Source organism: Tiliqua scincoides, chromosome 1 (genome assembly GCF_035046505.1).
Source record: "Tiliqua scincoides isolate rTilSci1 chromosome 1, rTilSci1.hap2, whole genome shotgun sequence".
In the NCBI taxonomy this organism is placed as follows: Eukaryota; Metazoa; Chordata; class Lepidosauria; order Squamata; family Scincidae; genus Tiliqua; species Tiliqua scincoides.
This window is the reverse complement of record NC_089821.1, coordinates 241,563,570-241,591,405: the sequence shown is the minus strand read 5'-3', so window position 1 is coordinate 241,591,405 and position 27,836 is coordinate 241,563,570. Positions and strand designations below refer to the sequence as shown.

General features: G+C 41.6%; 1 protein-coding gene across 3 annotated transcripts in view; it reads left to right on the top strand.

Moving 5' to 3' along the window:
• The first annotated feature begins 3,295 nt into the window (after positions 1 to 3,295).
• The window catches only part of BTBD9 (BTB domain containing 9), a 207,661-nt gene continuing 183,120 nt past the window's right edge, over positions 3,296 to 27,836 (top strand). For 2 of the 3 annotated variants that reach the window (XM_066611621.1, XM_066611619.1), the window contains exons 1-6: positions 3,296 to 3,374; positions 16,374 to 16,585; positions 17,690 to 18,053; positions 22,385 to 22,649; positions 23,843 to 24,062; positions 25,110 to 25,229. In XM_066611621.1, coding sequence (XP_066467718.1) covers positions 16,401 to 16,585; positions 17,690 to 18,053; positions 22,385 to 22,649; positions 23,843 to 24,062; positions 25,110 to 25,229 — 1,154 coding nt within the window. In that variant the 5' untranslated portion in view covers positions 3,296 to 3,374; positions 16,374 to 16,400. Of the gene's footprint in view, positions 3,375 to 6,261; positions 6,376 to 16,373; positions 16,586 to 17,689; positions 18,054 to 22,384; positions 22,650 to 23,842; positions 24,063 to 25,109; positions 25,230 to 27,836 lie in introns of those variants that run through there. The other variant, XM_066611620.1, reaches the window with a different exon arrangement.

The window sequence follows — 27,836 nt, the reverse complement described above, 5'->3', positions numbered from 1 at the left end:
TATTACAGTAATTTTCACACTAGGAATTCAGTAACTTTATAATTAGCCCCTCCAGCCTTCCAAAAGGAGTATTTCCAACAGTTCCCTAGATTTGTTACTTCATTAGTCAGTTTGATCTGACTTTTGCCAGTTGCATTTAGTGTATAAGCAAATATCAGTATATTAACTGTGATGGCACAGATAGGGGCAACTCAGGCAACAAACAATATGTTTCAAGAATTCAATTTACCCCATTATTGTCTTAGCTTTGCCATCTGACAGATAGTCAATAAAAGCCATTGACTGAGGAATGAAACTAATATAAATGACGTGGTAGGTTTTGTGATGTAGCTGTCCAGGAACAGCATCTAGTGGGCCCCAAATATGGCTGGTGTGCTGTGATCAGCCTGGAGGCGACTCAAATTTTGAATACCTGACTTCAGAGGAGTAAGTAAGCATCCGTGGACATTGACATTGAGTCTGCATATGCACTTTAGGCTGCTCTTTGTGCTATATTTGAACTTGGAAAAGTTCCTGCTGCTGGAAGAGTTCTTATATGTACAGTACAAAATGAGCTGATTAAACTTGACGCTTCCCAGTTTGGTAATATAATACAATTAGGGTCATGGAAAAGGCAGGGGCTCTCATTTCCCCCAAAATACACATGTGCCCTCAATTCATTGACCCAGGGCAAAAATTCATGGTGTGATTTCTTTGCAGGGAGTGTGGGTTATATCTCCAATATTCTACAATGAAGAAGAAAAAGTGAGGTCTAGAACTAATTCATTTTTAAATGAACTCAAGTAAGTAGGCCATAGCACTGTTATGAATAATTGGTTCATAGTACTGGACTAGATAAAAAATTGTTTAGCATTAGATGTGTGATTAGCACAGTTAGTAATAGCAACCTAAGGGGCACTTAAGTGCAAATACTTGTACAGTGCAAGTAATACTGTGAAACTATGAAAGAACATTGATGTGCACTTCTCAGGATGAATCACATCTAGTAGATGTGGGAGTGTGCTTAAGTACATTTTTGTTCTCCAAAAAGATAAGTTGTCATTGCAACATCAACTTCAGATATACAGTATAGTTGCAGTTGTATTCAAGGTAGAGGCCAATTCCATGTCATAAATCTAAGCCAATTTATTAAAAATATTGGGAAGGCATTCACAGCTGGCAAATTACTTTTCAAAAGGAATGGATTTCTTCCCTCAGTTTCAGAAGACAGATTAATCTGAGGAAAGAGATCAGGTTTAATTTGAGCCATGGCTCAGTCTCAGAAGCTGCTTAGGTATCCAGGGCCCAACAGCCCCCCCCCCCCGGTTCTTGGCAAAAGTTGTATGGCAGAAATTCAACAAGTGTAACCTTTCCTATATAGAGAGGCAGTGAAAGGATATTCACTTTCTCCCTTGCTCCCAGATCTTTCTGTGCCCTAATGGTCAGATTATGAATATGACAAAAATAAGGAAAAGGATTCACAGGAATTCATTTAGCTTGCCACCTTTTTTCAGTTGGAGCACATGTGCAGGAAGGCAAAAATAGAAGTGCACTTTTCCAACAACTGTACTTAGATGCCAGGAAAAGCTTAATCTGCTAAATTTCTGCCTGTTATATACCTGCCCTCCAGGCAGAGATGGCCTGATAGAAGAAGTGGAAAGTAGGGCGGAAAGGGATGGCACTGGTGAATTGTAACACAAGTAAATGGAGGAAAATCTATAGGGAAATTGGATTTAAAAGAAGAGGTAAGGGCATTTCATTTTTTTAAAGTGTGGCGGGGGGGGGGGAGTATTTCTTTCAAGAAAGAAGATGCAGGTAGCAACTTCATCTTGTCCTATTCAAGAAATCTCTGCACAGAAGCACATAATAAGTGAAGGTTCTTCTCTTTGAACCATGAATTGTGTTTCATTTCTCTCTATCCATCTGATCCTCATTTGCACAGAAATAGCCTTTATGAACCTGCATATGTTTTCCACATCTGCCGGATCTCACTTAATAACTGCTCTTGCCATGCACTGCCCCTTTCATGAGTTAACTTTCTGGCAGGCTTCTCTCCCCCCCCCCCAGCTGTCTGCCTCCCTGTTTTCCTGAGGCCCCTGCCCCCCCCCCCATTTCCTCAGAGGCAAGTCCCAGACACAAGAACATAAGAGCAATGCAGGATCAGGCCAAGTGCCCATCCACTCCAGCTTCCTGTACCTCACAGTGGCCCACCGGATACCTCAGGGAGCACACAAGACAACAAGAGACCCACATCCTGGTGCCCTCTCCTGCATCTGGCATTCTGAGGTAGTCCACTTCTAAAATCAGGAGGTTGCACATACACATCATGGCTTTTCATACACACATCAGCATACACACCCATGATGGACTTTTTCTCCAGAAATCTGTCCAATCCCCTTTTAAAGGCATCCAGGCCAGATGTCATTACCACATCCTGTAGCAAGGAGTCCCACAGACGAATTACATGGTGGTTAAAGAAGTAGTTTCTTCTGTCTGTCCTAACTCTCCCAACACTCAATTTTATTGGCTGTCCCCTGGTTCCGGTGTTGTGTGAGAAGGAAAAGAACATCCCTGTATCCACTCCATCCGTCCCCTGCATATGCCCCTCTCAGACGCCTCTTTTCAAGGCTGAAGTGTGCCAGTGTGTCCAGTGGCGCTTCTTTTTCGCTGAAACCTGTACAGGATATCAGCCTAGTGTTTCAGGCCTGCCTGGAGGCTTGTAGAGCTTCCTGCGGGCTTATTTTGTGTTGTCAGGATGTGAAGAGCCTAATCCTCGGCATGTCTACTCAGAAGTAAACTTCAGTGTAGTCAATGGGGCTTACTCCCAGGTCAGTGTGGATAGGATTGTGGTCTCAGGCTGTAATCCTAGCCACCCTTTCCTGGGAGTAAGCTCCATTATTTCTAATGGGACTTACTTCTGAGTAGACAGGCATAGGCTTGGGCGCTTAGGCAACACTCCTACCCACACTTTCCTGGGTGTAATGGGTTTACTTCTCAGTAGACCACAGGATGGGGCTCTGAGGCTGCAATCCTAGCCACACTTTCCTGGGAGTAAGCCCCATTGATTCTAATGGGACTTACTTCTGAGTAGACAGGCACAGGATGGGGCTCTAAGCGGAAGCGGGAGGGAAGGGAGAGCAAAGTGAAGGGGCGCAGCCAATGCCTGGCTGGGCCCCTTCAACGACTCAGCTCCGCCCCAGCAGCTCACGCTCCACCCTCTCCTCACTTCCTCCCCTCCCCCTCTCACAGCTAACGTCCGCCCCCTCTTCGCGTTGCTATGGACGTCAGCGCGTAGAACAGGCCGAACGCCGTTGCCAAGTGACGTCAGCGCGTAGACCGGTGCGCGGACGCGGTAGCCGGTGGAGGGGGAGGGGTTCCGCTTGGCTCTCCTGCCGGTAAGTACGGTGGGCGGGGAGGGTCGTTGCCTCGCGCCGGTCTATGGGCAGGGCCGCGTGCTGTTAGAAGGGGAGGGGCCAGGAGCAGAGGCCTCCCCCCGTGGCTGAGGAGGGTGGGCGTCGACGCGCTTGGGGTGCCTGCTGAGGTGTTGCTGCTGCAGGCCCGAGCCTCCTGGGCCTTGGTGGTGGGTGGCGCCCCCTGAGCGGGGTCAGCCTCTTCCTGCCTCAGGTGGGCCGAGGAAGCTCGTGTCACTCGGTTTGAAGGGATGGCTGCAGCTGGGCTCCCACCACTCACCTGCCTCTCTCGCTCTGGGGCAGGAGTGTGTGGTGGGGGGGCAGGTGAGGCAGAGCCTCCCCACTGGAACCCTTTGAAAAGCGCCGCCGCCGCGGGAGGCACCCACGACCCACGCTGGTGCTGCTCTTGCAAAGGCCAAACCTGGGCCAAATCCTCCCTGCTGCACTGCCTGAGAGCGAGCAGAGCAGTGTTTCTCAGTGTTTGTCCTCCACCGAACCACTTCACATGGTCTACCTGTTCAAAGTACTGCCCCAGGTAACTGGCGATGATGTCATCACCAGTTAAGTCCAGGTTGAGAGTCCAGTCGTGATAGGACAAGCACCAATAAGAGGCTCAGGGTGGACAGGAGGGCTTTTGGGGGCATAGAAAAGCATGCTTTGGAGCTCTGCCCACCAAGATGAGCTTCCTACTGCTATTTGCTGTGTTACATTCCTGGTCTTGCTACCGGGCAGCAGGGGTCCCACGAATACCACCAGTCATCTCCTCAAGTACTACTGGTGGTACCTGTACCACTAGTTGAGAAACACTGATATAGAGTCTTCCAGAGAGTGATGTGGTAGACATGGGATCAGAAGCAGCAATGGTTGTTCTTGCAACCAGTGTGCTGAAATGAGAAGAGGGGAACCAGTAGTGGTTCCTATAGGGGTTGACACCTCCTTTATCTGCTCTCCTTTTTTGTACAGCATGGTGGAGAGCAGTGATTAGTCAGAATGAGTGAACTGACCAGTGAGTGTAGGCTGTAGCTGTTCAGAACAGCTGTAGTGTCTCCTTACTTGCTTCCCTGCCTTCTAGTGGTGCTCTAAGGAGGCTTGAACCCAGTCCCTACTGCTGTGCTCATTAGATAGAAAAGTAGGTGAGGTGCTGCTGCTGCAGGCCTGAGCCTTGGTAGTAGGTGGCACTCCCCACCCCACGGGGTCAGCCTCTTCCTGCCTCAGGTGGGCTGAGGAAGTTCCTGTCACTCACTTTGAAGGGATGGCTGCAGCTGGGCTCCCACCACTCACCTCCCTCTCACTCTGGGTCAGGAGTGGGTGTGGGGGGCTGGTAGGCAGGTGAGGCAGAGCCTCCCCTGGAGTGCTTCTGAAAGTAGGTGAGTGACAGAATGAGATTATTGTTGCTTGCACAAGCAGCTGCCTATACCCATGTGCATGTCTGATTGTTCCTTAGGATGCCTCAGTGCTGGGGATTGGACCCTGCTGCACCACCCAGACAGAAGGGATGAGTAAATAGGCAGTTGTGATGGCATGTGTCTCGGTCTCTGTCTCTGCCACAGGGCTCAGTGTTTCTCAGCTTGGTGCCTGGACAGTAGATTCAATCTGCTTGCTTGCTCTCTTTCTCTTTTTAGGCTAGTGGGGGAAATTAGGTTAGGTGGAGGCAAGGAAAAGATGGAATACACCAAAGGCATGTTGCTTAGTCTCCCTTCCATCCTGAAACTGACTTTAGAAGGATCTCTTGAGTCATTTTAATGTGGTCATGAATCTCACTGAGTTCAGTGGGGCTTGCTTCCACAACAGTGCATGGGTTGCAGCCTTTATTTTTCAGACCTCATATCATTGAAAAGTACAGTTCTTGGCTTGAGAATTTTGTCTGTTTTAGCTTCAGCCCAATTGGAATATTGGCAGGTGGTTAAACTGTTAAGGCTGTTGCTTGCATATTGGTTGCTTCATTATGGAACAGAGCTTGGAAATTTGAGCAATTTTTGTTTCTGAATAGAAAAGCATTTTCTAATTAAATAGGTTTGATAAAGACTCCATAATTGTATTTTAAGAGACAATAATTACGGACCTTGCTGTAACATATTTATTTCAGATTTCATTTTAAATTGATATTAATCATAGATGAGGTTCTTGACTTCACCTCTTCTGCACAGGTTTATACAGAAATAGACTTTGATTTTTTGTTTTTCCTAATCTCAGCTAGTTTGCTTCACTTAAAAAAAAACCTGATTAAAAATGGAATTGGATTATAAATATGTTAAAGCAAGGTCTATGCTATTTGTCTCTTCAAATGACTGATTGATGCTTTATCAAATATACTGTAGACCATTTTTCTTTGTAGCATTAGAAGCATGGGAAAAATATCTGCTTCTTGGGGCCAAGTATTATAAATTTATCAGATTTGATTATTATAGTCTAGATCAGGGATGCCCAAACCCTAGCCCTGGGGCCACTTGCAGCCCTCGAGGACTCCCAGTGTGGCCCTCAGGGTGCCCCCGGTCTCCAGTGAGCCTCTGGCCCTCCGTAGACTTGCTGGAGCCTGCACTGGTCGTACGCAACTGCTCTCAGCATGAGGGCGACTGTTTGACCTCTCACATGAGCTGTGGGATGAGAGCTCCCTCCACTGCTTGCTGTTTCACGTCTGTGATGCAGTAGCAGCAGCAAAGGAACAGCCAGCCTTGCTTTGTGCAAGGCCTTTTATAGGTCTTGAGCTATTGTAAGGCCTTCATTCATTCATCATATAAGTTCATTTTAATATATTCATTTATGTAAACTTCTGTAAATTTATGCAAATTTTAAATGTAAATCAATTCTTTTTTTCCCTGCCCCCCCCCCGACACAGTGTCAGAGAGATGGTGTGGCCCGCCTGCCAAAAACTTTGGACACCCCTGGTCTAGATGCTAGAGATAGGGCTGACAAATTATTACAAGAGTGGGAATCCAGCTTTTGACTTGAGGATGCCATCCTGTCTCCCAACTGATAGCCCATTTAGGTAATGATGCACTCTGAAACTGGAAAAACTGTTTTAGCTTTTCAACTTGCTTGGTTCTCAAGTTATGAACATTTTTGCTTTTGTCCTCAAAACATTAACAGTGTCCCATCTCACTGGAGGAACGCTGTTCTGTCTAGGAACCACTAGCCACTGCCTCTAGAAAATTCAGGGTGCTTGGTCTTTAACCAAAGATATTATGTTGAATACTGTATAGCATTGTGTTATCAATTCAGATACGCTAATAGTGAACTCTGCTGGTTGAGTGCCTATCGGATTTCAAGCAAAACAAGACCCCTTCAAATAACGTAGTAGTTTCAGCATACTTGGCAGACAGGTGAAGTATGCAGAAGTACATACATTTATACATTTAAAGAAAAAGTAAAAATAAAAAAATTTACATTAAACATTTTTTAAAAAAATTAAAAAAAGAGCATGTTCAGCGACCATGGAGCAATGCCATGTGGAAAGTCTCTGTTGGAAAGAATAGAATAGGAGGGAGAGAAAATTAGTTAGTCTGGAGGTGCAGCATTTTGTTGCAGATCTCCTTTTGTGTTGAATGCCTTGCAACTAGGCATTCAAGCACTTAAGTTCTCAATCAAAATGTAAGCAAAATGGGACTACCACAGAATAAAAGAGTGGTTGGAGGATTCCCTAAGTATGCAGAAGTGAAGATACTTGTAAATTAAAAGGAAAATAACTTCCAAACCAGTCTGATATAGACTGACTGTGCTCACTTATTTTGAGCCACAGTATGTTGAACAAGGAAAAAAGCAGTAGCATTAACACTGAGAGAAGGGATATGGAATTGGCCTGGTTGAACATGTAACAATGTATAGTATCCTGAAGGATGGGTATTGGTACAGGTAAGTTCATGCCAGGCAGCACGGAGGGTTTGTTACCTGACGGCGTAAGTTAAAGAATGAGATGGATGACCGGAGGAGGTTAAAACCATTTACTGCAGTGCTGAGGACCAACACCTTGCAAAGCAACTCTGGGTGTGGCCCCGAACAGTGGCATTAGCTGGCTTATATACACTCTGGGCGGGGTTACATAAACGTGGTTACGCCCGTTACTATGCAGATACAGGTTTGCTACTTTCCCTGTTACTGTGCAGACTACTTTCCCTGTTACTATGCAGATACAGGATAGTAAGGTTTACTACTTTCCCTTGTCACACCCATGTCCATATTTGGCAAAGTTTCAAACACCACTGCTGAACCACACATTGCTTTGTGTGTGTGTGTGAGGAGGAGAGGCTGTGGGCTTGGAAAATTTTAATTTCCATTCTTTGGGCTCCGGCATTATTCCCTCCTTAAATTACAATTTTCCATATTTTTAATGCAAGGCTCCTAGCACACGCTAGCAATTTTAAAGACTTGCTTTCCTCAATTTTGAATCTTTCGGGTTTCCTAGCAAGCGCTAGCTTCTCAACCTTAGAGAATTTAAAAACCTTGCTTCTCAGGCTTCCTAGCAAGCGCTAGCCTCTCAACCTTAGAGAGTTTAAAAACCCTACTTTTCTTTCTACTCCAGAACGCCCTCTGTCTCTAGAGAGTCTGAACTGCCAGCATAATGGACATTATGAGAGGAGTGTACAGTGCCAACATAATAGCAGTAGTTTGCTGCTCCACCATTGAACTTATCATTCGCCTGAGGCAATTACAACATATTAAAATACAACACATAACTACACACAGCAATAATAATCAAATTACTCATCTTCGAGGGGAGCGTTGCCTGTGTGTAGTCTCCAGGTATCACAGATGCTTACCCTCCTTTGCTTTGTCCTAGCGCTGGCCACCCGTAGTCTCCTGGTCAGGTGGATGCTTAGGACTCTGGTTCTGCCATGAGTGTCAGCTTGGTTCCTTCACACCGAGTCACTTTCTGCTGCTTGGGCGCTTGGGTCTGCTTAATCCTCATGAAGTGGATCCACGCTTTATCTCCTAAGCATTTAACTGCAGTGGGTGTGGTTAACAAAACCTGGTAAGGCCCTCCCCATACAGGTTTTAATGGCTCTTTTTTCACTTTTTTACTAATACCCAATCACCTGGTTCAATTTCATGCAATGAATCTAGAATGTTTAATGGAATTTCTTGCCTTAAATATTTCCTAATACCCTCTATTTCCCGTGCCCAATTTTGTATATTCCTGGGACTGTTCACATTCAGCTTGAGAGGCCTCCATATTGGAGAAACCCTGCCATACAGTCCTTCAAAAGGGGTCACTTTAGTCTTGCTGTGCGGGTTGTTTCGAACCTTGAACAAAACTTGGGGCAATAACTGTACCCAACTTTTGGCATCTGTGCCTTTGAACCTTCATCACCGGTAGATGGTGGACAAAATAGCGCCCGCGCCTTCCGGCTTTCTTCACCGGTTGATGGTGGAGAAAATGGCGCCCACCCTCCTTTCACACCCTTTTTCCTTGTGAACTGTGCAAAATGGCACCATTGGCACCGCAGGATAGAGGCTAGGTACATATGGTGGAGGCATCCTAGGCATCTCGTCTTCTGGAGGAATCGGCTGAATTTGCAAGGCCCGTACCTCTTCTTTCGGGGCCTTCTTTTATGGGCCTTTTCAAAACCCATACCTCTTCTTTCGGGGCTTTCCCTTCTAGCCGCCTTCACAAGGCCTGTACCTCTTCTTTTGGGGCCTTCTTTTCTAGCTGCATTTGCAAAACCCGTACCTCTTCTTTCGGGGCTTTCCCTTCTAGCCACCTTTGCAAGGCCCGTACCTCTTCTTTCGGGGCCTTCTTTTGCAAGGCCCGTACCTCTTCTTTCGGGACCTTCTTTTCTAGCTGCCTTTGCAAAACCCATACCTCTTCTTTTGGGGCTTTCCCTTCTAGCTGCCTTTGCAAGGCCCGTACCTCTTCTTTCGGGGCCTTCAGCTTTCCCTTTCCCTTTCAGCCGCCTTCGCAAGGCCCGTACCTCTTTTTTGGGGGCCTTCTTTCTTGCCTTTCAACTATTTGTCCTCCCGCCTCCTGTTCCTCTTTGAACGCCACCTCTGTCTGAGTTCGTAAGGGAAACATTCCTCTCTCCACTTCTCCCTTAAAGGGATTGGTTGTTGGTAGCACTTTCACTTGGCGATCTTTGAGTCTCTGGGAGCATCGCACAGAACCTGGAGTGGCAGGCATGAACTGTACTGTTTGTTCCTGGGCAGCAGGACAAACTACCTTAGGCACTTGGACCTGCTCGCTTGAGCAGTCATGACTACTTGGTGAGGGACAAAATGGTGCTGCTGAAGGACAAAGTGGCCCCCAGCCACCACTTTTCCCGCCTTTTTCTTCTTCCTCATCGTGGGCTTGTGGTAATTGCGCCATAGGTACTGCAGGGAATAACCTGGGGATGTACGGCGGAGGCATCTTAGGCTCATCTTCAGGGGGCAGTTGTAGCTGAATTTTACTACTGTCCTGACTTTCCACTTTACAGTTTTTCTCCAATTTCTTCTGCAATGCCTTCACTTCTTTGGCTTTTAGAGAGGGTTTTACCTTTATTTTTTTCTCCCTTTTTCACGTTTCCTTTTAAGGCCTCCATGACCTTCACACTTTCCTGCTTCTTGCACCGTCAGAGCCAATTAGGTCTTTCCTTACAATTGGTTTGCCACTGGTCTATGTATGGGTATTGGTCAGGGTACGGAACACTTGTAACCAATTGATGTACCTTTCTCACTTCTCTTAAATCCAAGGACCCTTCCCTTGGCCATGTAGGACTCTGTGCAGGCCAATCAACCTGGCAAAGGGACCTGAGTTTCCCTACTGCAAGTACATCTCCGTAGTCCCTACCAAACCCTGCCTCAAAATTCCTACCCATACACTCCAAAGGGGTACACTCCTTAGATCCTCCCCCTCCCATGACAGACGGCAGTCAAAAACACAAGGAAGGGGAAACAGACTAGTTGGTAAGGGGTCCAACTAGTTCACAAAAAGGGTTCCACACTCACCTTCCACTCTTTTTTACACACTTTCATACACCTCCCCCTAGGAATCCACAAGGTAACGGGTTGTAGCCTTAACCCCCTTAGGACCCTTCTGCAAATGGCAAGTTCGCAGATCCTACCGCCTCAAGGCCCTATTTATACAATACCATCCACGTAGTCCGGACCAATTCCTTGAAGGCCTTCTTTTAATCACCTCGTCCGTAGCCCAGTTGGAGACGCCGATAAGACCACCGTAGGCGGCAGTGCTAGATCTCTCCACAAAATGGTGGATGGGCCCGAGTCGAGCCACGCAGCCGACGGGGGTCCATCAGAACCAACGTCTCCCGGGGCAGGCAACATGCCACGTGCCATCCGAGTCATGGCACCAGAAAATGTTACCTGACGGCGTAAGTTAAAGAATGAGACGGATGACCGGAGGAGGTTAAAACCATTTACTGCAGCGCTGAGGACCAACAGAGTTGCAAAGCAACTCTGGGTGTGGCCCCGAACAATGACATTAGCTGGCTTATATACACTCTGGGCGGGGTTACATAAACGTGGTTACGCCCCTTTTACTATGCAGATACAGGTTTGCTACTTTCCCTGTTACTGTGCAGACTACTTTCCCTGTTACTATGCAGATACAGGATAGTCAGGTTTGCTACTTTCCCTTGTCACACCCATGTCCATATTTGGCAAAGTTTCAAACACCACTGCTGAACCACACATTGCTTTGTGTGTGTGTGTGTGTGTGTGTGAGAGAGAGAGAGGAGGAGGGGCTGTGGGCTTGGAAAATTTTAATTTCCCTTCTTTGGGTTCCAGCATTAGGTTGGGACAGGGTGACAGGAGGACCCCCCCGGCTTCTAAAACTCCCTCCCTCCACCCTGTCCACTTCCTGCCTCACACCTGGCATGACCTTACCTGCCATCTGGCATGGGGAATAGATTTGGTGCCAGCAAACTGGCACATGTCTTTGTGCTGGTGCTGCTGGCTCTTAAGTAGGCATGTTGGTGAAACTCAGAATTGGCGCAGGAAGGCCTGAGCCAACCAGCACAAGATTAAGATTGTGCTGTTAGTCTGTTGGTGTAAGAATTTGTTGATTGCAGTCAATCCTCTGATGCATGTAGGCAGGTATGCATCCATGTACAGGTTCAACCTTGTTATCCATGGATTTTTTTATACACAGATTTGACTCAACATGAATGGCCACTGCAAATGAGAAGGAATGTGCTGATCCCTGGAGAAGGCGAAAGAATGCATCTCTTTAAAATCACAGTTTTAAAAAAGTGCTTTTCTTACTGTTGTAGAGACGGTCATGCAAGCGATGATTCCATTCTTCAGCTGAGTCAGGCAAAGGCAGGGGATCCTTTGCATTTCTGATTGCTGACTGCCTCTCTTCGACAGTAAGAAAAACTGTTTTTATACCACAATTGTAAAGGGACACACTTTTTAATTTTTTTAATCTGCTTTTATTTAACACGTTTTATGGTATCAGCAGTTCCTGTAATTTTGGAATTATCTTTTCTTTCTAATGGAGAAACTTTATTTTTTTTGTTCTAGTAAAGAAATTTGTCAAGTACAATTGCTTTGTGTTTTTTGTGTTCCATCTGTTGGTGCTTCATTTTTATAATATTATTCACTAATAAAAATTAATATTACCCCACAGATTAATACTTTAAATATGTTTTATGGGTGAAAAATTTGTATGCAGCTCCCTCTTCTTCTCTGTTAATACCCTTGTGCTTCCTTTCCCTACCCATCTTATACCAAATTAGCACACATTCCAATCACTGTGCTCCCTGCCATTTGCAAATGGAATAGCAAATGGCCAACCAAACACTGTGAAACTCACAATTGCAGATGTTAAACAAAAATTTGGCATTCAGATTCATTGCTGGAGCTAAGTGACTGAGTGATGCAGTTGCTGCTGAGCAAGCCTTTCAAAATAATAAAACCATATGTTTATTGCTGAAAATATCAGGCTGATTTGGTGCCTTAGATTTTTCATGCCCTGCTATAGAGGAAAAACAAATTAAATGGCAGAGTCAAATGCATGAGGAACTGAGAGGCATAGTCAGATGATAATCTTAAAAGTGTATGAGTGAAACATGTTTGTCAAAAATCTTAAAGTATAGATTATAGTAATTCATGTGAGAGAAAGGGTTCTTGGCATAGTCTGGATCCAGAATTTTTATAATTGTAAAGATCAGTACCAATTAGGCTGCAATCCTAAGCACACTTTCCTGAGAGTAAGCCCCATTGAACAAAATAGGAAGTCTGAGTAGACCTGGCTAGGATTGTGCCCTTAGTCCTGGGAGTCAACTGGTAGCCAGTGAAGCTGTTTTTTAAAAAGTCGTCCTATATTCTCTAGCAGTATTTCTCAAACTTTGGGTCAGGACCCACTAGGTAGGTCGCAAGCCAATTTCAGGTGGGTCCCCAATATTTTATTTTAATATATAAGGCTTGATGCTAGCATGGGATGTGACTGCATTTGGGGAAATGCTACAGACTTGTACTTTTAACAAGTTAATATGTATATTAGTTTAACAATGATAGTAAATGGGACTTATGTCTGGGTAAGTGTGGGTAGGATAGCAGCCTAGATTTTTTAAAATTTCCTGCTTAATGATGTCACTTCTGCTGGGCCCTGACAGATTCTCATTCTAAAAAGTGGGTCCTGGTGCTAAATGTGTGAGAACCATTGCCCTATCACGTACCTCAGTGAACATCCTCCTGGCTGCATTCTGAAACAGTTGTAGTTTCTGAGAACTTTTCAAAGACAACCCAGTGTAGTGTGTTGCACTGGCTTGGCCTGGATTATGTATTTAAAGAACGTTTGTCCTGCCTTTCCCCTCCTGAGGGGAAGTGCTTAAGGATGCTAATAGCACATCAACTGAACACAATATTTGATATATCTAATTTTAGATTAGATTTATCTAATTAGATAAAATTATATACTGATAAATATACAATATTAAATATCAAAAACAGTATAATTAAAAGGAAACAGAATGTGTCTATTAACTTAGGCCCCAAAGGCTAAGCAGAATGAAACATTCTTACAGTCCAATCCTAATATGTGATGGAACAGGCAGAACAGCTGGCCTCCCCCTGTTTCCAGCTCAGGGAATTCATTCCCCTTAACTCAGGTAATGTGGTGGCAGCCCTTATGGGTCTACTTGAATCTGCACCACCTAAAGTGGTGGCGCAGAACTGAGCAGCCCACAGCTGTGCCGAGTGGCATAGGAGTGGGGTTAGGATCTTGCACAAGTGCTGGAGCCTGGCTCCGCCCCTGCCTGGGCCCAGCACTCCCATGGGCCTGCCCGCTGCCTGCCTCCTCCCTGCCCTTCATGGAATGCCCACATTTTGCCCTCCCCAAGGCCCCACAGCAGCCTGATGTGGCCAACGCAAACCTACGGTTGTGCCGGCTCTGCGGGGCCCATATTAGCCTCTGGAGGCCAGCGAACAAATGTGCACTGGCCCTCCTCTTCAGGTGGTGCAAAAGTACATTACAGCACTTTCATGGCACTTCCAAGCTGGCACAATGGACTTGCGCTGGCCCAAGTGCTGGTTGGGATTGGGCCCTTAGCCACTGTTGGAACAGTGGCAGCGATTGAGCTAGCCTTGCATTTGGAGACAGGAGTTGATTAAAGTGGGTGCGACTGTGAAGAGGATCTCTTCCACATCATCACAGGTGTGCTCATGCTAAAGGCTTGGGCAGATGTGAAGAGTCCTGCAGTTGATCCCAGGAGATGATTAATACATGTGTTGAACTCTTGACAGTTCAGTCCTACTGATGGCTGGATTATTAACTATTAACTAGTGGCACAGGCAGAAACCAATAATTTATTTATTTTTTTTGCTTCATTAGCTCTTGAAATTTAATGGGCTTGAGTTGTTTTGTGTCATACTTATCTAATAAGACATATTACATTTTTTAAAAGTTGATTACTCTTTTGACTTTTGTTCTTGCAAGGTTGGAGGTAGCCAGAAACCTGTTCTTTTATTTGGTCGTTGACTTCTGTTTGTTTGTGCATAAAGTTCAGAAATATTTGAATAGGACATTTGTCTGTAAGGTGTTAATGATATGAGGTTTACTTGGCTGTTGTTCACATGAATAGTATGGATGAGTGGAAGTTAAGGTCATTTAATCATTACTTGCTGTGAGAAATGCACCTGGAATTAATTTGCTTATTGCCGCATACATTTTGACCAAAGAGTTGAGGTCTGGTGAAGACTTAAATTTCCCCAGGGCACCTTAAAGAACAGCAATGTGAGACAACCCTATCTTTTGTACCTTTTTGAAGGCATCAGTGTTAACAAGTCCACAGATTTTCAATTAATAGAAAAAAAATTTGACATGCTGATGCTAACCTTTAGAGCCCTAAATTGTCTGGGTCCAAGTACATACAGGATCATCACATTTATTTATTTATTTGCTGCGTTTTTGCCCCACCTTTTCCCTGCGGGGACACAAAAGCAAGTACAAAAGGTAACAAGTCCCAATTAACAACCATTTATACTGTACCATAAAAGCCCATAAAACATTAAAACCATTTAAATAACCATAAAACGTAATTACAATTGAACAGAAGAGCAGCAGCAACACCCTATAAAAAGGACAAAAACCTGTAGAAGCCTGATGTCATTAAGTCTGAGAAGGATTGTCTGAGCAAAAATGTCTTCAGGCCTCATCAGAAAGTCTCCAAGGAGAGAATACTTTGTAAATCAAGAGGGTTGCAAATTCCATAGAGTCGGTGCCATTACTGAGAAGGCCCTGCTTTTTGCCACCATCCCTTCTACCTCCCTAGGTGGTGGTACTTGTAAAAGGGCTTTCTTCTATGACCTGTGTAGACGATTCAGATTGTACAGAAGTTCTCATCTCTTTTTAAATATTTTCTTTAAGGCTCTTCTTTGATCACTTGGAAGTATTGTGGGGGGATCAACTGAGAAAAGGCCTTCTGTACAGAGGTATTGGAGCATAGAAATCCCTCTTGGGAGAAGTTTGTTGTCATTGACCTTCCAACATTGGGTGAAGTTTGTGCTGTTTCAAAAGGCATTTGAGACCCTTTGAATATAGAAGGGTTTTCTTTTTCTTCATTTCTCCCTTATTGAGTTATCTGTCATATGGATTTTTTATCCTGCTGTTAATTTATTAATTTGGAATTCATCTTTTTAAGTGCTGTGTTTAGTTTTAATGTTGTTGGCTGCCTTGCAGATATTTCAAAAAATATTCGTGTGTGTGTGTGTGTGTGTTGCAAATCTAAATGAATGTTCTAGGGGTTTAGTCTCATTGGATATGTTCTTCTCTGAAGTTGTATCTTAAACATGCACAAAACTTTGTCTTTCCCAAAGTGGGAGTTGAAGTTCTTAAAATGCAGCTTAAAATTATGCACCATGTGGGTAATATGAACAGAGTGAAATGGCTAAAGCATATGTTTTGCAAATGCCACTTCTCCCCTTGAGAGGTCTTATAGGCTTTGCAAGTAAAGAGCAAGAGGTTTATCTTTCCATAAAAGCCTCTTCAATCCGAAGACACACTGGGCATAGATACTTTCCCAGAAGAGCCTTTCAAGAACTTATTATCTCTGCCTTATAAAACATGATTTGATGAAAAGGCTTCCTTTATTAATAATTAAGAATCACTGTGATCTCAGTTTTTGGGAGTTAATCAGACTCCTATGAGAGTAGGTCATAAATACTCATATTCTAGCAAATTATGGATGGAAACCCTGTGTAGATTTCAATACTTAATTTGAGCACTGCTTTATGGATCTTAATTGATCTGCCCTGGTAGCTGAATCAATTTTAACTTGTAAAGAGTATTATAATTAGTGAGTTTGCTCACTGTGGAAATCCTGCAACACAATGATTTTCTAATTTGTTTTATAAGATCTTGCTTATTTGGAACAGTCAGGCTGCCAGGGTTATATTCTGACATGTTCTTTCATTAAAGTGGGATTTCCTTTTAGCAAATCACTTTTGCATAGGTCATTAATTTTATGAAAAAGTAGTTCTTTTGTCAGTTAAGTTTTTAATGCAATTTAGAGATATATACTCATTACTATTCCTATACCTTTCGTTTTATAGGTGTTTGATACACCATTCTCCTTTAAGATGAGTAACAGTCACCCGCTCCGTCCTTATACAGCTATAGGTGAAATTGACCATGTTCACATTCTGTCTGATCATGTTGGTGTTTTGATGAATGGGGAGCAGTACAGCGATGTGACCTTCATAGTAGAAAAGAAACGTTTTCCTGCACACAGAGTGATTCTGGCAGCAAGGTGTCAGTATTTCAGGTGAAGTATAACTTCTTATTAGATGTGCTGAGAACTTCTGAGTGAGCAGGATAAAAGTGACAGCCCTAGAAAACAAAATGTCATCTTTTCAATGAATGTGAACTTTTTGAACACCTATTATGTCACTGTGTTTTTAACTATGAGAATATCTACTACATCAACACCTACATTATGCTGTCATATTTTCTCCTTCATAACATCGGTATCCAAAATCAATATTGTTTACAGATTTGTATGTGCTTCTGCTGAGCAAACATTTCTACTTTGAATCTGAGAGTGAATATATGTACGAGTTGCTTTTATAAAGTGTGAGTTAGAATTATGTAGCTTGGCAGGATGCTTCATATTCATTTGTTTTGCAGTTCTGTTTTTCTATTCTTTTCAGAGATAACACTATCTTCCCTCCCTTCCCCCAAACACTGTCTTTTCAAATTTTGTCCTTTCTTGGCAGCGGTAGCATTTAGGAAAGTAAATCAAATATCAAATTTTCTTACTAAATGTAAGTTACCCTACTATTTTTTATGCTAAAACTATTTTGTATGCTAAAACATTTAACTAATTTCTTTAAATAAAATTTTGTTGTTCCAATTTCAATCTTGATTAAAATCAAGGCAGAAAAGTTCAGCTGCTGATATAATGTTCAGGAGAACCAAATGTATCCTGGTAACTAGTTTTGCTAACTAGTTTAGCACTTATCAATTTCTGTTTTATTTGACATATTGTTGCTCAAGGCAAACCACCTGCTGGATATCTCTTTGTTAAAACTGTTAGTCCTTACTTTTGCATAACTGAGGCTGAGAACTAGTTGTAGGTAAACGTCAGCATCTTTTGATGAATGCTTGGGAATTTTCTGAATACCTACTAGCCAAATGTTCTAATCCAGTGCTATGGGTATAATGTTCTACCACTGATAACGAACTACAATTATTTTACAACTGAAGAAATTTCAACTTCAAGTTGAGAATTTGTCAGTTAAATTTTGGACGTTTACTTTTGTTTCAGAGTAGTATTTATGTTTCAGAGTATTACTTATGTTTCAGAGTATTATGGCTCAAGATCAGAACATAAATTTTTCACTTTCTTTCTCTTTCTGCATCTGTACAGAGCTTTGCTGTATGGCGGAATGCGTGAATCTCAGCCTGAAGCAGAAATTCCTCTCCAAGACACCACTGCAGAAGCTTTTACAATGTTGTTAAAATATATTTATACAGGCCGTGCCACATTAAGAGATGAGAAAGAAGAGGTCCTTTTAGACTTCTTGAGTTTGGCTCATAAATATGGATTCCCAGAATTAGAGGATTCAACTTCTGAGTATCTTTGCACCATCCTTAACATTCAGAATGTTTGCATGACCTATGACGTTGCTAGTCTGTACTTGCTTCCCAAACTGACGTGTATGTGTTGTATGTTTATGGACAGAAATGCTCAAGAGGTGCTCTCTAGTGAAGGCTTTCTTTCACTTTCCAAGGTGTGTATCAGTTTTCTAATACTCATTACTGAAAATGTTGTTGAAAGTATGAAGACAGGTCTGAAGAACACTATTATTCGTTATTTACATTATTCCATTATTAACAGATTGTATTTTTTGTGCTGTATGTAGCAATGTGTCCATCTTTCTCGACTGCCAGTCATCTGTCTTGGGTCATGGCTGAGGCAGAGTTTCCTTGGGAAAATGCAGGTTTCTGATAAGAGGGAGAGAATTGTACCTGTTTCCAAATAGTTGTTCTCCCATGAGCTTCCCTCTTTTGAGTCCATAGGGATTTTTCATCCCTATTTGTCCTTTCCCAGACCTAGGGTTATACGTGTGCATGTTCCTTTCCTGTACTGTGAGACTTGGCAGCAGAATTCTCAACCTTAGTTCTCCCAAGATTAACTATTTGTTTTCTCCATGAGATTGCCATGGTTACTTGCCTTTGTATCAGCATCTCTCTTCCTTTACCAAATATCACCATATCTGCTCCCCTCTGTGGAACAGTGTTGAAAATGTTAAGACACTGCCTGAAAAAGCTTCCATATTTAGAAGGTAGATTGCTGTGCCATGTGTGGCTTATGTGCCCAGCTTCCATAGCTATTAGCATATGCCCTTTCAGTTCTCATTTACCTACGCATCCCCGCATTCATACCTCTCTGATGTCTAACATTTTTGCAAAATATGTAGATCTGTATGTGAATTGCATATTGGTCAATTGAATTTGTATTAAACATTGGATGGCATCCAGAATCACGTTTCTGTGAATGGACCTGCTCTCTTGTATACATTCTGCTTGTTCAAAGGGTCCTAGTACAAGCAGAAGGAACTCTTTGTGCAAGCAGGACACTCGTTCCATTCTCACTGGATTCATCTCTGGCACGTGTCAAAGTACATGCTCTTCTGGATTGCCATTTATGATGACCTTAAAGTGTGCACCACTACTGGAACTCTAATTCTTGCAGATGTAGCGCTGCATAGAATTGGAACCTTAGTTTGCTACTGAATTGTCACTGATTTTTGACACTGTTATTAATAGACATGTTGTAGAACAGGGTTTCCCAAACTGTGGGAACACAGAATTCTACACAACCACTGGATTTTCTCAGCTGTTTCTCATTCTTTTTTTGAAGTCAGGTTGCATTAACAATTGGAATATCATTCCAGTGAGCAAATACCTCTTCAGTAACTGTTTGCCAATCAGAAACTTTATTTTTGTTCAACATAGACACAACTGCACTCACTGTGAAATTCTCAGAGAGAGAGAGAAAAAAACAGGTGCACTACTCCCGGGAGGCTGCAGGAGGCTCTGATCAGTCCAGCTGAGCCCTTGTGCCCCTGTACAGCAATGTGATCCTGGCAATCGCATTGCTACCTCCCCCTTCCCCGTCCCTTAAGGGGAAAGTGGACATGGCTCTCGGGCTGGGGCGTTGCGATGCCCCAGCTTGAGAATCTCTGGAATCAATATATTAAAATTAAAACAAATCTGGGGGAAACAGTTAATTAAAATTATGTAGACCTGGTAGTAATTATTTTGCATCCTTTTAAGAGTCTTAAAAGGTTTAGGACGCAATCCTAACCAACTTTCTAGCACTGACCTAGCCGCAATGCAGTCCCAAGGTAAGGTAACAAACATGCCCTTACCTTGAGGAGGCTCCCTTGACTGTCTCCCCACTGCAGGATGCAGTGTACACCACACTGGCATAGCTATGTCAGTGCTGGAAAGCTGGTTGGGACTGCACCCTTAGTGTCTCAGAGCATGATGTTTGACATAGGGCACAAGCCAGCAATTCAGAACAATAACGGTTTTTGCAATGATGCTTTATTATAGGTTTCAGGCTTTCAGCATCAGAAACTGCTTCTTTAAGTGTAGCTGTTTCTGATTCATAAGGCTTGTATATGTGTACGTAGGAAATGATTGCATTTCAAATGTAGCTACAAGAAGAGGCACACTTTAAACTGCTGCATCACCAAGTGCTTCATTTTTGCCAGGTTGTAAGTTGAGAAGAATTGTTTTTTCTCCTCTTTGGTTAACATTCTATCAGGTTTGAGAGGGCAGGGTCCTATCTGACCCCAACTTTGGTGGGTACTCTTGCTCAAGGACACAGCTCTGAGCACATGTTGAAGGCTGAAGCTAATGAAGGTGGTGGCTTTCCTGGACGTCCTTACAGGAGGCACTAAGAAGGACTTTTGGATTTTTCTACCAGTCTCTTGGTTGGGAGGCTACAGCTGAAATTGAAATTTTGTCTTGTCCCCTAGTCTGCCTTACATAGGTCTAGTTGCTTTCCTACCATGAAGGTGAGAGAAATGGCCCTAGGTTATATTTGATTTTTATTTTTGGCAGATCCTGTTTATCCTACTGTATTAGTCTATCTGTTGATGAGAGTGGGTGATGTTTTTTTAATCTTGGTCTCACTGTCCAATTTGATGTCTAACATTTTAATACATTTTTGTTCACCTTCTTTCCTATGCACTCTCTCTCCTGCTAAGCAATATCATTTTTTGAAATTGATCCCACCCTAATCCTTTTGCTTCTGTAGCATGCTGTAGCATTCTGCAGTATCTTATTTCTGTATTTAAATATGATTATTTCTCCACATACTTTGCTTTCACTGAGAACCATTTTTCTTTTCACATTCAATATGTTTCTGTTACTTATTTTCCAATATATTCATTCTAGCTTAATTTCCATTTCTATTTTTTCCTTCTGTGTTTGCATTTTTCAGGGCGTTCTCTTGTTAAATCCTGTATCTCTTCCTCTGTTCCTTGTCTCTTTTTTCCTTTTATTGTTCTTTATGTATGGAGCTTATTAGCTGATACTTGTGTGTCTTTAAAAAAATCTCGAAATCCATTTATTTCAGCTAGCTATGTCTAATTATGTATTTACAATTACATAGTGTATTAGACACTTCACCAGTAATAGTAATGATGATGATGGCTGTTGTTTTGTGGCTGTTAATATTCTGGTATTAACAAGTGAAGAACTTGAAAGGCAAGGATGTTCTCTTTGAGTTATATCTCCTGTGCAACTTGTGCTGTCATACTGTTGGCTCCTCTGGGTCAGTACAGTGGTGCCTCGCATAACGAAATTAATCTGTTCCGCGAGTCCTTTCGTTATGCGAGTTTTTCGTTTTGCGAAGTGCGTTTTCCCATAGGAAAGCATTGAAATTTAATTAATGCGTTCCTATGGGCAAGAAAAGTCAGAACAAAGTCAAATTTGGTTTACAAAGTGTTTATTAAGTGCTCTTTAAAGGCATACATACTGTACAGAGGATTTCAAAAACGGGGGGGGGGATGCTGAGTGGGGAGCTTGAAGGCTGTAATCCTGTGCACACTTTCCTGGGAGCAATCACAATGGGACTTACTTCTGAGGAGACATGCACAGGATTGTGCTCTAAGCTGGGGAGGACAGAGCAGCTGCACTCAATTGCTTGCTTTTGCCATGATCATGGGGGGAAACATGAAGGAAATGGGGCAGTGAGAGGGTGAATGAGCGATGGGGGGGATGCTGAGTGGGGAGTTTGAAGGCTGTAATCCTGTGCACACTTTCCTGGGAGCAAGCACAATGGGACTTACTTACATAAACTGACATGAAGATCCTCCCCTTACTAGGGTGAAAGGGATCATAAACTGACATGAAGATCCTCCCCTTACTAGGGTGAAAGGGATCATAAACTGACATGAAGATCCTCCCCTTACTAGGGTGAATGGGATCATAAACTGACATGAAGATCCCCCGCTTAAGACAAACCAAAGCAAAACAAAAAAAAAATTCGTCTTGCGAAGCACAGGTCATAAAAATTCGTTGTGCGAATTACCAAACTTCGCAAAATGCTTTTGTTCTGCGAGTTTTTCGGTGCGCGAGGCATTCGTTATCCGAGGTACTACTGTACTCTCCAAGTGACTGGCAGCATCTAAGCAGATATTCAAAAGGGGCCTTTCCCAGCCCTACCTGGAAATGCTAATTGAACTTGGAACCTACTGAATACATAGCCGGTGCTCTACCCTTGAACTACAATTCCATTTCAGCTGTTAGTTGAGTCAGAAGTGAACTCTTCTAGTGTAATTTTAGATCCTTGAGTGGTTGTGCAAACTACTGCTTACCTTTTTATGAAGGGTAACACTTTTGAATAAACTTTTGCAAGTGTTGTCAAGTTTTGTCTAAAAATTTAGTGCTAGATATTTCACAAAGTGTTGCAAAACTCATAAGGACTACAATTTAGGTATTTACGGTTTAGAACTGAGCAGTATACTTTAATGGTGCAAGATCTCAATGTTATAATTTTGCTATATTCATTCACCATTTCTCCCCTCCCCCCTTGTTTTTTTAGCCAGCTCTTCTTAGCATTGTACTGAGAGATTCATTTGCGGCTCCTGAAAAGGATATTTTTCAAGCCTTGATGAACTGGTGTAAACACAATCCGAAGGAAAATCATGCTGAAATTATGCAGGCAGTACGCTTGCCACTGATGAGCTTGACAGAACTTTTAAATGTTGTAAGGCCTTCTGGATTACTGTCACCTGATGCCATTTTGGATGCCATTAAAGTTCGCTCTGAAAGTCGGGACATGGACCTCAACTATAGGGGCATGTTAAGTAAGCCTCCCTGTTTCCCAATTTGCAAGTGTGCATTTTATGTCTTCCTGTAATTAAAACTTGCCTGGTTGGCAACCTTCAGTCTCGAAAGACTATGGTATAAGCCTACAGCACCTGGTATTCCCAGGTGGTCTCCCATCCAAGTACTAACCAGGCCTGACCCTGCCAAATCCAAAAATGCTATATAAAAGTTTACTTGCAGAATTGTAGACCTCTATAACCACCAACATTTCTGCATTCTAAATTTCTGATATCAGAAAAACTTATATGGAATTAATGTGTTGCCAGCATATTGGTTGAATAGCAAAATACTTATACTTTGTGTTTGTCTGATAAGACTCTTAAAATATATTCTGTCCTGAATATTTCTAAAAATCTTGCATGTCATTGAATTTTGGCAGTTACAGGTCTTATAGCATAATCCTATTCCTGTCTGCTCAGAAATGTCCCATTTGTGTTCAGTGGGGCTTATTCCCAGGAAAGAGTAAATAGGATTGCAGCCTTAATCAATGGGGTAATTTTTCAGGCTTCCCCTCTCCCCCATGACTGATGTGACAAAGTTGAAAATCTGCACTGGTACTCCTGAACTAATTACAGGTGTGCGCTACTTAACAACCTTCCGCTTAACGATGGACCGCATTTGTGGTCAGAACACAACAAAGATGCTCTTAATGAGGCAGACTCCTACAGCCTGCAGTGGCAAGGTAAAGAGTGTAAAGCTTTGTTGTGTAAAGAGGCTCTTAATGCAAAGAAGAGGCATTCAGTCTCCAGCAGTCTGTTGAGCCAACTAGTTTCTGGCAGGGAGTGTCTGTTTACACAATACAACTAGATCGGGTTGAATGTTCACTTAACAACCTAATTGCATAACAATAGGGATTGGAAAACATATCCTCATGTTGAGTAGCTCCCACCTGTACTTAAAAATTCATCATGGCCAAATCCAGCTGAAATCAAGTTAATTATGACAATATTCCTTTTCATTACTTCAATGAAAGTCATGATGAATTTTTGCTTGATTGTGCCCACTGTGTTTTTGGAGAAAACAGGCAAATCTTAAATTGAATTACAAGTAAAGCAAAGCTTCTATTCAGTTAGTGAACAGTTACGTAGGAAAAATACCTTTGCAGTAATTTCATTTTAGAATCCTTTGTGTAGGGAGAACAAAATTTTTTTAAACATTTTTTTCCTTCTAGTACCAGGTGAGAACATTGCCACTATGAAATATGGAGCCCAAGTCGTTAAAGGAGAATTGAAATCTGCTTTGTTAGATGGAGACACACAAAATTACGATTTGGATCATGGATTTTCCCGACATCCCATTGATGATGACTGCCGTTCTGGTATTGAAATAAAATTAGGTCAACCATCAATAATCAACCATATACGAATATTGCTATGGGACCGTGACAGCAGGTAAGTTCAAAATCCAACCTGCTTTTAGGGAAGCATGATAGTTTTCTCTGGCCTATCCTGAAACTGTGGTATTGATAAATATTCTACTTGTATTATTATCTACTTGTACTATTCATGTTTTCCAAACCAGACTTTCTCTTACTGTGATCAGGAAAGGATAGAATTGGATCAGTTAAGATTAAATTTTTTCTTTCTCAGTGTTCTACTATGTTTTCCATTCTTAAAATTGCAGCCATGCCTTGCAGGCTAAGAAAGTTGATATTGTCATTTATTTTCTGCAGCATATAGGAGGTTGGAGGTGTGCTTAAACTGTTGCACATGCCCATATTGGCATTATTGCTGTTGCAGTTATAATGCATATATACTTACGAGTAGGGATGTCTGCTGTAAGGGAAACAAGGATAACATGTCTGATTTAAATCTCCAGTTTCAGAAAGATAAGAAAACAGAGAGAGGTTTATGTTATGATGAATTAAATCAAGAAGTGTAATGGGACTGAGAGTTTGTGAATAAAAGGAATGAAAAAGAAGCTGTAACATAGCACAAACTTTTCTGTTTCACTCTCTTTTCGTTGTGTGCTGATTATTAGGATCTGCCACATCTCCCATAGGTTTCCTTGCTGATAATATAACAGAAATAACTGCTATGGTTCAGATTTAAATTTAATCCATGGAAGAGGAATACCGATGACCTTTTGTTATGATTTGGGTGTGTTAAATGGTGGTATTTAATGTTCCGTCATGTTTGAAGGACGTTTGCTTCATTTTATTGAGATTTGTGAATTTTGCTATTAAAAAGAATTCGGGTATTTTTAGGATGTAATTTATATTTCAATTTGAGCTGTACCTGTGATACCCATAACATAGGTAGGAGCTGCAATCTTTGTTGCATTAAAATTGATTTAAAAAAAAATATTGCTACTTAAAGGAGTAATTCATTAGCTTTTGTTGTCCTGTGGAGTTTATATGACCCTAATTAGTTAGCTGCTAAAATGTATAAAGTTGTTACATGGATAATTTCAGTGTTTTAATATGTTTCTGTTTGAAGGTCTTATTCCTATTACATTGAGGTGTCTATGGATGAACTAGACTGGATTCGTGTAATTGATCACTCCAAATACCTCTGTCGGTCATGGCAGAAACTGTATTTTCCTGCCCGTGTTTGCAGGTTAGTGCTTACTGTGAACATCTTAGTCAAGCTTTCTGTTAAAATGTCTGAATTGGAATAATCCTGATTTTGGTATTTAGAATTATAGCTCTTACTTCTAGAAATTGGGACTTGACTACTTGAATAATTGGTTTGATAGTTATTTGTGATGATGGGTGGAGAATATTAAGCACCTGTGATGAATCTCCTGTTTCCCCCCTTGCCTATTTTTGTAACTAATTTTTTATTAACACACACAAACATACACTACAAATACTTACACCACAAACATTAGAGGTTGCAAGACACCATCTACCAATTATTTAATACATCATTCTACTTTTCTAATCTACTATTCTTCTACTTTTACCCTTCATTAACCTAAAAAATAAACGAGAAAATAAAATAAACAGAGAAATACACACACACACACACACACTTATCTCTACATACTATATGTACTTTTTATACTTTCTATATCATCATTTCTACCATTCCTGTTTATATCAACCTTCTAGACTCTTTCCAATACCTAATATACAAAAATATGTTTTGTTAGTATATGTTACTTTATATGATATATAAAATCTTTCTTATCTACCTTTCCCTCTCTAGAAATTAAACACATTATTTAACCACACTGATTTAACTCTTTTTAGTATCTCTAAGCTTAACATCCCCAAATATATTTTCAATTACATATATATATATATTTTTAACATACAAATTTAACCATTTTTGCTATCATATTATCATTTCAAAACAATCTCAAACACTTTACTTCCAATTCTAATTCTTCTAAATTAACCTATAAAATGCTAACTGAAGAGCATATCAACGTTAATGCTGGGCATTAATGGCTGTTGCATTCTTTGGTAAAACCCTTTATGCTTTCCTTCCAAGCTCATATCTTCTTTATTCATCTTTATTTTCTCATTTTGTTCAATCCTTTTTTTTTTTAAATTTTTAGACTTTTTGATAAACTAGGTATATTATGATCCTTTGTCTGCCTGGCCGATGTCACTCTGCACATACTTGTGTGGGATTGGTTTTTAATAGGAACCCCCAGAGTTCACTGTCTCCTGGGATTTTTACCCCAGATGACTCTCCTTTGCTTTGCCTCTATAGCCTGGGATGGTGGCAGTAGATACAATATACCAAGGCTTTTATCCATTCAGTTGCTTGTCCAGTAAAAGGAAATTGGGAAGCAGGAAAGGATATGGACATGATAACCACTAGGACCTACTCCTTTGAGTCAGCCTGTGTTCTCTAGGGAGTCTCCTCCACTGACAGCACCTATGGTGAAAAAAGGAGTACCCTCCTCACCCCATATCCTTATTCACTATCATTTGATTACCAATTGTTTTATATATTGGGCTTTTATCAACCCTATAGCATTAGCAGCACTGTAGGTCTTTGGTTTCATGTATATTGTAAGCATTATAGAGAGTATTTTATTTCCGTAAGTGCTTTATAATCTCAGTGAAATATGAATATTGCTTCTAAATCTTGTAAAGGTGATACTGAAATGCAAAAAAGGAGCAATTTATGAACTTACATGAATACCAGTCAAATGTATTCTAAAACAGTTTATGATTATATGAATAATGTTAATAAAAGTGCTTAATGTGTAAATGACTAATTTATGAAACTGTTTAAACACAACACTTAAAAAAAGATCAAAGCTAAGCCTTGCCAGAAAACCAAGTAAAATTTTAATCTGCATCGCTTTATTTTTCTTGTAGAAGATGTCCTTTTTTCATTATTCAGGCAGCTGCAATTTAGCATAATAATATTAAGAAAAAATGCCATTTTCCCCTTCAGTAAATTTTTACAGTTTAACAGGGATTGTAGTTGAGGCAGTGATAGTATTTGAGATGAACTCTGATCTGAAAAACATCATTATTTTTCCCTTGTCCCATTTCTTGGCTAGTCTTTGTGTAGGGTTCTTTTTCCTATGATACATATTAGATCCTTCTCAGATTTTCAGAATATTTTTACAGCTTTTTTCATTCAGATGGGAAAAATATTAGGTTTAGCCATGTATAGAGAAGTAAAAGCTCCAGGGGATAAACTGTGAGATTCGGGAAGCAATGTTACTGTCTTTATATATACAGTTATTTATATACCACCTTTCTTTGTTCGTCAGATTTCTCCTCAGACTTTAATCCAAGGCAGTTTACATAGGCAGGGTGTTCTAAACCCCCGTAGGGATTTTTACAATTGAATAGTTCTAGTCTTTCATAGAACTCTTCATTCCAGCTGTATTCCTTCCCGGTTTGGCCTCTCTCTGGCCCTTCGCCTCCCACGCTCCACTTGACGGAAATTTAGGAAATGCTGTTCTTTACTCTTTCCTTTGAAGTCCTCATGGGGTACAAGATAGTGACTCAAAGCAGCAGTGGCCTGAAAAACATAATAAAAACTGTTAAAAACAAAGGATTGATGCCTTTTAAAATTTTGACTGCAGTTTAGACTTGGATTTTTCTTATAAATCAACATTTTAAAAATAAAGAGATAACCAAGGGCCCAATCCTATCCAACTTAGCAGCACCAGTGCAACCGTAGTGCTGCTCCGAGGTACTGGAACAAATGTTTCCATTCCTTGATGAGACCTTCAAGACTGCCTCC